The 13,647-nt window shown below is 48.5% G+C and overlaps 1 protein-coding gene and 1 long non-coding RNA gene across 2 annotated transcripts in view; one reads left to right on the forward strand and one right to left on the reverse strand.

Annotated features, from left to right (window-relative positions):
• PLB1 (phospholipase B1) overlaps nucleotides 1-13,647 on the forward strand; it is a 121,696-nt gene that overhangs the window by 56,231 nt on the left and 51,818 nt on the right. Inside the window, exons 19-26 of the mRNA XM_045549311.1 lie at nucleotides 1,862-1,920; nucleotides 3,256-3,329; nucleotides 4,854-4,897; nucleotides 8,639-8,747; nucleotides 9,882-9,933; nucleotides 11,284-11,364; nucleotides 13,017-13,082; nucleotides 13,288-13,388. Coding sequence (XP_045405267.1) covers nucleotides 1,862-1,920; nucleotides 3,256-3,329; nucleotides 4,854-4,897; nucleotides 8,639-8,747; nucleotides 9,882-9,933; nucleotides 11,284-11,364; nucleotides 13,017-13,082; nucleotides 13,288-13,388 — 586 coding nt within the window. The remainder of the gene's footprint in view (nucleotides 1-1,861; nucleotides 1,921-3,255; nucleotides 3,330-4,853; nucleotides 4,898-8,638; nucleotides 8,748-9,881; nucleotides 9,934-11,283; nucleotides 11,365-13,016; nucleotides 13,083-13,287; nucleotides 13,389-13,647) is intronic.
• LOC123636755 overlaps nucleotides 1,854-13,647 on the reverse strand; it is a 39,205-nt gene continuing 27,411 nt past the window's right edge. The window contains exon 3 of the long non-coding RNA XR_006734655.1: nucleotides 1,854-1,930. This is a non-coding gene — a long non-coding RNA (uncharacterized LOC123636755). The remainder of the gene's footprint in view (nucleotides 1,931-13,647) is intronic.

The following is a 13,647-nucleotide window of genomic DNA, read 5'->3' on the forward strand; positions in this document are numbered from 1 at the left end:
CTGGCAAAGTCAGGGAGACCTTGGGAGTAAGGTAACTGGGAGAGTGGGAGGTGAGCTTGAGCTTGTGACTTGAGGGACCAAGCTGTATATGGCAGAAGCCATTGTAGGTGTGGTCCCGCAGCTGCACTTGGATGCATGTTCGTATGTGCATAAAGTAAAGGGGTAGGTGGATATAGGATGGTATATGTGTGTAATTTCATATGTAGCAATATTTATGTTAATCTCCTAACTCGTTAGCCAGACATAAAAGGCCTGTGGCCCCACCTGCCTTTCTGAAGTTACTTGCTGTTAGTCTGTCTCATATGCCCTTCACTTAAGCCAAACTATGCAACCAGCTGTGCTTTATAGATGCCACACACTTTACCATATCATGTCTGTCCTTTAAACTTTTCCCCCCATCACCCCATCTCTCTCTTCCTCATCCTTGTCTCAGTATTTCCTGAGGCTTAATTCAATGCTGCCTTCCCCATGAAGCCTGCTGTGACCCCTCTTCATGTCCCCAGCAAGAGACCATCCCTCCAGCTCTCGAATTTCATATCACTTTATACCTCTCTTAGCATTTATCAGTCTATGCATGGTTCCAACTGTGGATGTTTCTCATTTTCTCCTCAGCTGGTGAGCTTCTTGAAGGCTTTCTTCATTTCTGATCACTGTGTACTCCCCAGAGTATCCTGCCACTGCTTGGCATTTAATATGTTTGTCCTATGAGCTAATAGCTGCCACGTCACAGTATGTGGTTAAATTCAAGAGATTTTTTTAAAAAATGGAGTCAGGCTGTTGGAAACAGTTTGATGGATCCTCAGAAAGCTAAACATAGGATTACCATATGACCCACCAATCCCACCCTCAGGTATATATCCCAAATAATTAAAACTGGCATTCAAACAAACACTTGTACCAAAGGTTTACAGCAGTGCTATTCATAATAGCCAAAAGATGGACACAACCCAAATGCCTATCAACAGATGAATGGATAAATAAAATGGTATATGCATGCAGTAGAATGTTACTCAGCCATAGAAAGGAATAAAGTATTGACATGTGCTATAACATAGCTGAACCTTGCAAACATTATGCAAAGTAGAAGAAGCCAGACACAAAAAGTCGCAAATTGTATGATGCTATTTATATAAAATATCCAGAATGGGTAAATCCGTAGAGACAGAAAGCAGATTATTTGTTGGCAGGCACTAGGGGAAGGGAAAAATGGGGAGCAACTGCTTAATGGGTATAGGGTCTCCTTTTGGGGGAAAATGTTTTGGAGCCAGGTAGAGGTGATGGTTGTACAACGTTGTAAATGTACTAAATACCACTGAATTGTTCGCTTTGAAATGGTTCATTTTGTTATGTGAATTTCACATCAATTTAAAAAACAGTGGTATGAAAGTGTCTTCCTTTTCACATTAGATAAACTGAGCTGATATTTTTATAGGATGATATAACATTTTTATCCCAAATATCATCAGATTCTAGAATATATAAAGTATTGATTGTGTTTCCACCACAGTTCCTTCCCTACTCCCAAATCACCTTGCCAGTGGCTTGCCACTGCTCGCCTGTGGCATCAGGTCTCAGCAAACACGAGCAGACAGTTCCCCTCTTAAAGTGGGACCCACCTTTCAGGCCCCGACCCCTGTGTCCAGGTGCCGCGGAGAAGAGAGGAGCAGTCAGGCTCCATGGCTGGCACTGCTGAGCCTGTTGACAAGGGTGGCCTTTTCCTATCTTTTGTCCAAAGTGTATAGCTGTTAAAAACTGACTTTCTCTCCATTTCCCTGGAAGATGTTCATTTGTTTTCGGAGGAGACAGGTCCAGTGCTTCCCTAGAAGCCCCATTTTCCATTCACTCCTGCTTGTTTTCTCAGTTCATAGGCTGAAGCCAGCTGACATCAAAGTAATTGGAGCCCTGGGTGACTCTCTGACGGTAAGTGACCCTGATGGTAGAAGGAAGGGGCAGGAGAGGAAAAGATCTCGATTGATATGAGAACCTGGAGAGGGAAGGTCTCAGTCCTAGCTCTTAAACGTTGCCATCCCGGGTCCCGATCTCCAGTTCCTCTCTGTTCCCTGAACCCACCCTGGCATTCGACAGCATTCCCTGCCCACCGTGGTTTCCTACCTCCATTCTAGCCTCATCTTCCTCCCCCGGTGCTGGAATGAAGGAGAGAGCAGGAGTGGAGGGACCCCAGAGTGAGCATGGGTGATATTATCTCACTCAATGTCTTCATGACAAAAATCCCGTGAAGTATGACTTTCCTTAGATTCAACCAATAAAGAAGGTGCAGCTGGGCAGGGTGGAGTGAGTGCTCATGGCCACGCAGCCTGCAAGTGCTGGAGCCAGGATCAGGACTCGATCCCTGTACTGTAGCAGCCGCCTCCATGGCCCTGCAGTCACTCTTCCCCCAAAGGCCCAGCTGCACATAACCTCTCTGGAAGGACTGTTGGGCTGGTCCTTAGCACCTCCACGTTCTGCTTAATCCCCACCGCTTCCTGCCCGGTGGGACCTCCACCCAATCCTCTGGTCTCCTTGAAGATACTCTCAGAATAGGGAGTCATCAAGACTGAGCACAGCTGCTCAGGGCTTCCTGGGAGGCAGCACCCTGAGTGTGACCTACCTGGCAGGTAGCGAAGGAATTAGTCACCAGAGAGTAGGGATCATACCTGGGGTTGGGGAGGAGGGGACCTCTGATGGAGGTCAGCTGCCAGCATGCCCTTTGGAACAGCTCTGCTCACAAGCAACAAGCTTTAGACAAGGGACAGGCAGCTGTAGAGCGTGCCCACATCGTGCTCTTTCTTCAGCTGGGTGGTAGGTATGCAGGATTTCACTTTATTACTACTTTGTAAACTGTACATATACTAGATATATTGGTATAAAAGTATGATATGTTTCCTTTTACGACATATCTCATACCTTTAAAAACTGAGAAAAACAAGACCCTGAAATGTGTCCTTTTGAAAAATGTACATGACAGTCTAGTTTCCAGCGCACTTTTGCTAGGCTGGTTTCACTTGGTCTTGGTCCAGGCAGGGTTTCTCAGAATGAGGCAGGGCTGTGGATGGCGCCAGGCATTCCCAGTGGGAGCTCTCGCTCATCTCTGCAGAGGCAGAGGATGCACATTGAGCTGTGGTGCCATCTAGACCCTAGATTCTAGAGGCCACCCAGGCAGTCCTGGGCGGGATAAGAACACGGGCCTTCCAGCAGGCAGCCAGAGGTGGGCCGTGGGAAACGTAGGGAAACTCACCCCCTTGTTTTCCCTCTCAGGCAGGCAATGGGGCCGGGTCCACGCCTGGGAACATCTTGGACGTATTGACTCAGTACCGAGGCCTGTCCTGGAGGTGAGTTGAGGGTGTGGCAAGGCCCCAAAGATCCTTTCATTGCAGAGCAAAGGAAAGACCCCTGAGCATTCTAGAAAACAGTGCCTCAAGCAGAAAAATGGACCACCTGGTTCTTTGCCATGACAAACTTTCAGGTTTAATTTGAAGAATGTAATTTGAGCAGCTTCCCCAAACTGTTACATTCCCCAAAACAGGAGCTAAAACCTGAGGCAGAAGGAGTTTAGGGGAGAAACTACATAGATGCCTGGGTTGGAAAATCTTTTCTGTCTTCCATTTCCCCGTCTATGATGTAATCTCAGAGGAAGGCAGTGCCCTGAGTGATGAACAGATCATTGCCTTTGGAACCAGAGCTGTACATGAGCCCCAGCTGCCCAGCTATATGTGACCGTGGGCAAGCTTAACCTCTCTGAGATTGTCTCCTCATCTTTCATGCAGGGATAATACTGCTACCAAGCACTGCCTGAAGATTAGAGAGAATCGAAGTGCCCAGGATAGTGCCTGACACAAAACAGATAGAAATGATAGTTGGTATCATTACTAAAGGGCCCTCATTTTACAGATGAGGAAACAAGGCTCAGAGAGGGCAAGTAACCTGTCCAAGATCACATAGCCAGATGGTAAGAGAACAAGAGGCAGAGCAGACGGTTCTTGGCCCCTAATCCAGTGCATGCCCCCGTCATGGATTGCTTTGGACAGGCTCGTTCCCTCTCTGCCTGTGATCAAACCTCTTCCATAAGCTGCAGCGAGCAGGACTTGTGCTTTACCTCTGTGCTTTGAAAGGCCATCTGGGGCAGGTTAGGTGTTTCCTCACCCTGGAGTCTGGCATCTCCACCTGACACCAGCTTTCACCAGAATGCGGAATCTCTGGCATTCCCCCTGTCATGTTGTTCCACAGAGTTAAATCCAAACATTTGGGGAACCTTTCAGATGTCCCCAGACATGCTTGACACAGAGTGAGGGAGTATGGAAAAGCAGGGAATCCAATAAAATTGGGAATGCTGCGTATTTTTATGCCTAGAATCCCATCTATCTTAGACCACCTTGAAATTCTGGAATTGGCTTGGAAGATCCCTTACTCTCTAGAAGGCACCCTTTTAAAAATGGCTTTTCCAAGCCCAAGAGGAAAAGAAAGAACAGGGCAAACTTTCTTTTCTAAAAAACTGTTGTTACTAATAACGCTAATGCGCAGCTGCAGCGGCTAGTTGAGATGGGGCTGGCCAAAGAGGGCCGCTTTCCCTTTGGTGGGCAGGGCCGCCAGGGAGCGGCTGGGTTCCCTTGGCCCAACATCAGAGATCAGATAGTTTAAATGCGGTTTTTGTTTGCACGCTCCGGTGTGCGGGGAGAAGAGAGAGAAGCTGTGTTCCGGTTTGCTTTTCGGTTTTTCTACGGAAATGATGGGGCAAGGGCAAGCTCCAAGCCCCTGGGTGTTCCTCAGGAGAAAGGTAGTGGTAGTTAGTGTCTGGGGCGTTTCGGCACGGCTGGCATTTTAAACCTTCATTTTCTCTCTTGGTTCCCACGAAACAGCGTCGGCGGCGACCAGAACCTCAGCACGATCACCACCCTGGCGAGTGAGTGCGCGCGGGCGGCCGCGCCCCCTGGAGGCGGGAATGCGCGGGAGACGGCGGCGCGGGCGCGGGGCCGGCTGCGTCCAGCAGGGGGCGCTGCTGCCCCGAGGCTGCCGGGGGCTCTGCTCCCGGAGCGTGACGGGAGCCTTGGGGTTTGGGGGGGCTTTAAGAAAGAAATAGTCATATTTACCTGGCGGGGGAGATACCACGATTGTAAAAAACGAAATGGTCTTTGTCCAAGGAAGGAAGAGAGTGAGGAAAAGAGACCAAATCTTAGTGCGAGTCATAAAAAGAACTCAAGGAATAAGAGGGGACACGCGCGTGCTGAGCCTCTCGTTCGAGCACAGCGCCCCCGGGGAGGCGTCCACGCCGCACAGCGACCCCGGGGAGGCGTCCACGCAGGCGTTGCTCAGGCGCCGCTGGGCGCAAACACGCTCGATTCCCATGTTGCTTTGTGAGCCGCTGCTGTTGCCGCAGGAGGAGGTGAAGTTCCCTTGTTCAGGCTGTGCAAACACGGCCATATTTGGGGCTCAGCCTTTTCCTTAATTTACTTCTCCAACGACCAACTCGGAATGATTCTTTAAAGCCTGACTACGTTCTCTGAAGGGTCTGGTCCTATCCATCTCTTGATTCTCCTTAGTGCATACACATCACAGCACTTGTTCTTGAAGTACATGTGCGGTAAATGCTTACATTGAATTCATTCCCCTTAAAATCTTGCTAATTATTTTGCCAGAGAGAAATTTAATTGGTCCCATTTTCACTTACTCTTCTGGTACATATCCCTTTGTAATATATCTTTAGAAGCTAAGAAATTATTTCCACTTTAAGCCACCCACCAAGACTTTGATGACAGAGGCAGAATTGATCAGACGTGGCATTCGTTATCTGTTTCGGTTACTTGCAAATCCTGTTGGAATCTAAGTAGGCACGGTTCTGTGCCACAGGTACTCCCCGTCTTCTTTATTTCTTGGTCTACACACAAGAGCTATATAAATAAGCCCCCCTACTGCTCGGAGATGGTTTGGGATGTCTTTGGAAGTGTGATGAAACTTAGCTGTGAGATGCAACAGCTTGCTGGGCTCTCTAACTCCCATGCTATCGTCATGGACAAGATGATTGGGAATCTTTTGTGTCAAAGTCTTCCACCAAACTGATTTACAAAGGATTGAGACAATGTCACCTCTCAGGTGGACTCTCCTGACACATTTAGCCCAAAAATGGAACATTGGCTGTTCAGATTCTTCCTTGCTAGAGATATGAAGACAATTTGATTGTAGGGGCTGGATAATCCAGGGGGAAATAACTATATGAAATATGTTAGAAAACTCATAAGAATGTAAGGTCAAAACAGAACTCTGTTCAACCCCCTTATTTGATTTAATCCAGCAGACACTCCAGTGCTGGGTGCTTGGGAAATAGGAGAATGCCCTGATGACATCACCAAGGTCTGTTTTGGGGCATGTCTTCCTAAAGACAGACACATGAACCAATAATCATAGCCATGTGCAAAGTTTAGGGGAAAATAAATATGAAGGCTGCTAACCCTGTCTTCTGAAAAATAGCTCCAAGAACTAGAATTCACCAGGTAAGGAAAGGGGATGGAATGTTCCTGGCAAAGATAACTGCATGTACCAGCAAGTTCTTGCCCTGCCCAATGTGTAGTTCCTCTCTCTGACATTCCTGGCAAGTATTAATAGCTAGGTAGCCTATGATGAATTCCTCCCGTAACAGGGAATCTACCACCTCCCAGGACAAAGCATTTCATTTTCAGATAGCTCTGGTGACCTCACAGTTCTTCTTTCTACTAAGTAGAAATCAGAGTAATTTCCATACAGTGTCCCCAAAGTCACAGGAATGAGTCTATCTGTGTTGAGTAGAAGCTGCAGCAGTGCTTGATTCTAGAGAGCACTCTGCTGGATGGCACCCAGCCAGTTTCTTTCCCACATCCTGTTAGATTGTGAGACAGGGACAAGTGCCCTGTGTTGGACCTGTGAGACCAGGGTTCTAGCCTGGGAGTCCATTCTCAGTAGCTATATGACTTTGAACAATTCTCCTAGCCTGTCTGAGCTTTGTTCTATTTCTAATTCAGTACATAAACATTTTTTGAGCCTTATGTGAGGCCCTCGGGTATCTACAGACCCTGCTCTCAGCAGTTCTGAGCAAAGTTGGGGAGATGAAGAAGTGAAAAGTCATGTAGAGATACAGTGTGGCAAAAGCATTAGAATGCAGGAGATTGAAAATTACAACAAAACTAACAAGTCTGTAACTAGACTGACCAAGGGGGTGGTGAAAATCAAGAAAGAAAGAGGAGATATTATCAACCTTACAGAAATAAAAGGGATTGTAAGAGAAAGGGAATGCTATAAACAATTTTATGTCAATTAGATAATTTAGATAAAATGGACAAATTCCTAGAAAGATACAACTGAAACTGACTTAATAAAAAATAGAAAATCTGAATAGCCTTATAACAAGCAAAGAGGTTAAATTAGTACCAATTACCAATTCTTGTGCTTCAAGGATAGCATCAAAAAAGTAAAGGCAAACCAAAGAGTGGAGACAATATTTGCCAATCATATGTCTAATAAGAAACTTGTATCTGGAAAATATAAAGAACTCTTGTAACTCAATAATAAAAAGACAACCCAATTTAAAATGGGCAAAGGATCTGAATGGAGAAATTGACATTTCTCCAAAGAAGATATAGAAATGGCCAATAAGCACGTGAAAAGATGCTCAATAACATTAATTAGTAGGGAAATGCATATCAAAACCATAGTGAGATACCACTTCACATCCACTAGCATGGTTATAATAAAAAGGTATAATAACAAGTGTTGGTGGGGATGTGGAAAAATTGGAGCCCTCATATACTGCTTGTGGGAATGTAAAATAGCACAGCCGCTTTGGGAAAAGGCCTGGCAGTTCCTCGAAAGGTTAAACAGGGTTACTGTGTGATCCAGCAGTTCCACTCCTACATGTATATCCAAAAGAAATCCACACAAAAATGTGTACACAAATGTCCATAGCGGCATTACTAATCATAATAGCCAAAATGTGGAAGGCAACCCTAGTACCCCTGAACTGAAGAATGGATAAATAAAATGTGGTATATCTATACCATGGAATATTATTCAGCCATAAAAAGGAATGAAGTACGGATACCTGCTACAACATGAGTGAATGTTGAAAATATTATGGTAAGTGAAAGAAGCCAGCCACAAAAGACATTGCATTGTATGATTACATTTATATGAAATGTCCAGAATAGCAAATCTGTAGAGACAGAAAGTAGATCAGTGATTGCCACAGGGTTGTAGGTAATGGGGAGTGACTGCTAATGGGTACAGGGTTTCTTTTTGGGTTTGTTTTAATGTTGATTATAGTGATGGTTGCATAAGTGTATGAATATACTAAAAGTTATAACTGTATACTTTAAATTGGAAAGTTTTATGGTATGCAAGTTATCAAGCATTTAGAAAAAAAATTGCACAAGGAAAGCACCAACTGAGATTCACACTCATCAACAATAATTGAGCAAGCACCTACTGTGTGCTGTCCTATGACCAAGTGTCAGCTTGCTGACCGTTCTCTTTCTGTGCTGGGTGAACCATATGGGTAATAGTAAGGGCCGTGGGGTGGGGACTCTGCTTTGCCCCCAGCACCCACTGGTGCTTGTCAAAGGAACTTGAAGATTGCTTTGAGGCGGTTACTATGCATGTCTTTTCCTTGTATTTCCAGACATCCTCCGGGAATTCAACCCTTCCCTGAAGGGCTTCTCTGTTGGCACTGGGAAAGAAGACAGTGTTGGAGCCTTCTTAAACCAGGCTGTGGCAGGAAACAGAGCTAAGTGAGCAGGGCTGCCGAGGGGAATGGACAGCACAGGTCCTATGGGGACCTAGGCCGGGTGCTTGGGCCTAGACTGGGGCTTATAGCTGAAGGTTGGGGGGCTTGGTCAATGAAGGGGGTCTAAAGGTCAAAGGCTGGATGAGACTCTCTTAGGGGTGTCCCTTACTGTCAGACACAGAAATCTGCTAGTTTATCCCCAATCCTTCTCTGCATCCAGGTTACCCAATACCTAGTGTACCATGACCAGGATCAGGTTAGTTAGGCTAATAGTTAAGAGGGGAAGAGGATGACAACTAATGCTTCCTGCTAGGCACAGGGCCAGGGACTTTTTGATGATGGTAGAATTAATTCAATGGATGCTTGCCACGTGCCAAGCACTGTTCTAAAGTTCTTTATATGGCATCTCATTTAACTCCCCCGGCAACTCTGTGAAGAAGGCATGTTTGTCGTCCCCATGTTACAGAGGGAAACTGAGGCTTGCAAGGTAAGGTGCTCTGCCAAGGTCTCAGAGCTGTCTGTGGTGGAAGCAGGATTCAAACCCAGGCTGCCTGGCACCAGTAGTAGCCTTTGCCTCCAGGGTCTGCTTTGCCCACCTCATCCACTGTTCCCGATGACCCTCTAAGATAGGTGGATTTATCTCCATTTTGCAGTCTTTTAAAACTGAGAATTTAAGTCACCTTCCCATCGTAAGAGGCAAGTAAATGTCCAACCCAGGTCTGTCTGACTTGACCATGTCACCTTGAGGGTGAGAATGCTAAAGTCATGGCACCTGTCAAAATGGGCACCTGCTGAGCTGTATATGACATGAAATACTCATGTGCAGACCTTCTGTTTGCCCAGAACAAGCCTGGATTGGAAGAGAAAGAAAAGTAGGTCATCAAGTATGCCAATCAGAAACTAGTCACACTAAGAGTCACCCCCTCATATGTGCAGTGCTCTAGCCTTTCCAAGCACAGTCACCACCCCGACCCCCGGTGGAGCCTGGATGAGGAAGGGGCTCTGTGGCCTTCAGTCGGTTTTCCTGCAGGAGGCGAACCTGCACCCTCCCCTGCTAGATGTTTGGTTACGGCTCTCTCTGCTCGGTTCTCCTCCAAGCCCTGTCTCTCACACCACTTCCTCCCGCGTGTGCCAACAGGGACTTACCTGCCCAGGCCAGGAGGCTGGTGGACCTGATGAAGAATGACACGGTGAGTCTGGAGGTCTGGCTGGGACCCCCTGGAATGGGAAGTGGGCAGGAGAAATCTGTGGACACAGAAGGTCGGCTCTGGGGTGAGGGGGATGGGAGCCAGGCTGGGCTTCCAGCAGATACATCTGAAGCCTGAGACACAGCTCCTATTGAAAGACAGAGCCCATTCATTTGTTCAGCCACGCAGTCAGCTACTCCAATTAAACGTTTGTCATGAGTCAGCCCTGGGCTGGGCTGGAGGTGCACCGGAGAACACAGCAGAGCACCGTCCTGTCCTCAAGGAGCTGACAAGCGGAGACCAACATGACAAATCAAAATTATAAAACAGTTGACATGAGCCACATCAGGAGGGCTCTGTGGGTGCAGAGGAAGGGGAGGCCCCTACGCAGGGGAGGAGACGTTTGACCTGGGTTCTGAAAGATGACAGGAGGCCCTTCCTCAAGCGAAAGCAAGGTTGTCAATTCAGATTTTTTTGAAGCTCTTCCCAGGTGGATAAAATAATTAAAGAGGAGGATTGGGATTAGCTATGTTGTATATAATATTTAATGTACCTCAAAGTCTATTATCAGGAGGTTTTCGGGATATTTCTGCCCGTAATGTCAAACTTCCCTGGATTTTGTCTTCATCTTTCTCTTCCCACCCTCTTTTGGAAGCATCGGTCAGAGAAGCAAAGCTATGTAGGCCTGGGACAATGTAGGAGGCTGTGAGGGCCACAGCTGTCCTGGGGCCGCAGTTTGTGGAGTGTGTGTGGCTGCCCACCTTCCATCCAGCCCTGTGACTTCACATAGTAATACTTCTCCACGTCCCTCTTGGAGGAGACAGATCCCAAAGGTGGCACAATCTTTTCAGAGCACGTGCTGAGAGCGGCCACCTTGCTCTAACGGCCCCTCCAGGTTGCTTTGTTCTCGGGGAGCCTTAACTGTGTAAATGATCTGAAGAGAGCTCCCTCTTTGTGAAAGACGGTCCTTTCTCCCTGAAGGCAAAGTTAGAATTCAGGGCTTCTGGAGATCGTAGAACAAACGTTCCTTTCCATGGCCAGAACCTCCCCCCCAGGTCCCCCTACTTCCTTGCTGTGCCAGAGATGGAGGAACGAAGCTCCGAGGACGTCTGCAGCCACTCCCAGCGGGACAGCTGGGAGCTGTGACTTTTGTGCCGTGTGATTCTACCTAGAGTAAATGAACCATGTAGGACCTGTGACCTCAGGACCCCAAAACCAAAGAACAGAAAATAGGAAAGTCCACTAAACGCCCTACTGTGCGAGACCCATCCTCTCTAGTGTTCAGCACTTTGTATTTTCCTGGACTTGACTCTGGGACAAGGCGCTTACTTGTTTGTTTCCTATTCGTTTCAGAGGATACATTTTGAGGAGGACTGGAAGATAATAACCCTGTTTATAGGCGGCAATGACCTCTGTGATTTCTGCGATGACCCGGTAGGTCTCCGGGCCCTTCATCCAGGACTCGGCCCCAGAGGAGGATTTCCGTGGCCCAGTGGCCTGCTCCTGGAGCAGAGCAGCTGCTGGACTCGGGTCCAGCCTGGGGTTAACCCCGAGACCAAGAGGGCGTCCAACCCCGGGAAGAGGTTCAACTGGACAAGCAGGATTGGTTACAAGATTGATCCTGATTAAGTTTCCTGTCAAGGTAGCCTGATCATATCATTCTAGAAACCAAGATATCATTCCAATGACCTAGAAGAATCTTGCCTCTCTTCAAGGTAGTCACAGGTTAGCCCCTTTCTCCAGGCCTCAGTGGCCTTGCCATGTCCACCTGTGTGCTGTCCCGCGTGTGGGAAAGCTGATTTCCCACAATGGCACTTAGGGAGGGTCAGAGCCAAGTTGTTCTGGGCTGATGGGAAACCCAAGATCAAGGCTGCCTCTCTATGGTTGCTGCATTTCTTTCTGGAACCCCAGCCTCTGGGCCGAAAGAAACCCCACAGGCTGCACTGACTATTCTCCCACCTGCACCTACGCCAGGTGCTCTGCTAGGAGCTAAGTGGTGGCAGATGAAACACAGGCTCTGTCCTCAAGGAACTTATACTGCCAGGGGAGGGAGACAGAGACAATTCATCACGACACAAGGAAGCCATCATGATGTGGTTCTAGCGATGCACACGGAAGAGAGGTCTGAAATCAAAGTTGCCGTGGGAACTCGGTGTGCATGGAGGACGGGGTTGTTGGGAGGTTTACACCGAGCAGGCAGCTTTCGACCTGGGACTTTTGAAGATGAGTGGGTTTGTCAGGCAGAAAGGGAACCGGTACAGTAGTGTTTGGGAAGTGGTGATCTCGCATAGTCTGTGAGCATCGGCCTGGGGGCAACCCTGTCCCCCAGACCCCTCACAGCCCACTTTCGTGGCACTAAAGTTGCCAGGAGTCAGAGGTGTCAAGCTGTGATCTGATGGACCCACGGGGGGGATGCGGGGGCGGGGGGGGGGAGAAGGTGGGAGGCCCCTCCCCTGTTCCCCCTGGGGGCACAGCTTTGCCAGGTTGTGTAGAGCAGGGCTGTCCGTTAGATTTTAGTCAGAAAAAGAGTTGTACTGCTTTAAAAAATATCTTAAAAATCATAAATATCAAGGTCAGGAGAAATAAGTTGAAATGTGTGTGGGCTTGGAGTGGGGTTGTTCCACAAGACCCGCCTCCCTTCCCGTAGTCTCCTGAAGTGGTTTGTTTGGGCTGTGGCTCCCCAGACACGTGAGGCTCCAAGCAGAGGAGATGCGGCCACAGGACCAGAGACTGCTCGGGCTGCAGGAGCTCTTAGCGTCATCCGCTCCAACACCCCTATTTTAGAGGGGCCCAGGGATGGATGTGCCTAAGCTGAGGCTCTACCTCTAGTTGCTGTGAAGTAGATCCAGAGCTTTCCATAGCTCCACGCAAAAGAGAGGGCATTTCCCGGAGGGTCACAGTCATGACGAGTCCCAGCGCCATGGGGCTGGTGTCGAGGCTGGGGCGCCCAAATACAAACCCTGCATTTCAGCGTTGTCCCCTCTGACTGACGTACAGGAGGGTGGGGACCCAAGAGAGAAAGTATCCCTAGTCTGTAGAGAGATGGGAGACAAATGGTGCTCAAGAGACACTTCCTCTTCCTGCAGGTCCAGTATTCCCCCCAGAACTTCACTGACAACATCGGGAAGGCTCTGGACATTCTTCATGCTGAGGTACGGAGGCTGGGCCGCCCGGCCTCTGGGCAGCCGCCTGCGTGCAGAGGTGTCCATGGGGAGCAGAGGGGGTGAAGGGAGTGGGTAGGGCAGACAGAAGTCCCTAGGTCTGACGCTCCAGCAGGAGGAGGGGGCCCCAGACCCAAGTAAGAGGCTGCAGCTGCCCAGCCTCAGCCTCTCAGTGACTGCCTTTGCCGTTCTGCAGGTTCCTCGGGCGTTCGTGAATCTGGTGAAGGTGCTCCAGATCACCACCCTGCGGGAGCTGTACCAGGAGACCAAAGTCTACTGCCCGAGGCTGATCCTCAGGTCAGATGACAATTCCACTGCTCTCCACAGGGCTGTGTGACTCTTAGCAGATTCGTTAGAAAACCTAATGGCAGAAACGTGAGGAGTGCTGAGACACCCGCTCCCCACCATTTTCTAACCTGAAAAGGTCCAATGGGGGAACATCCCAGGGTTTTCTGACCCCCGCATAGGCCTCAGCTGTGCACGTGGAACCCACCTCTGCCTCTGTTGCCACGGCAGCCACCAGGCACTAGGCACCCTCTGGCCCTCCAGGAGGAGA

This window comes from Lemur catta, chromosome 4 (assembly GCF_020740605.2).
Source record: "Lemur catta isolate mLemCat1 chromosome 4, mLemCat1.pri, whole genome shotgun sequence".
NCBI classification, from domain to species: domain Eukaryota; kingdom Metazoa; phylum Chordata; class Mammalia; order Primates; family Lemuridae; genus Lemur; species Lemur catta.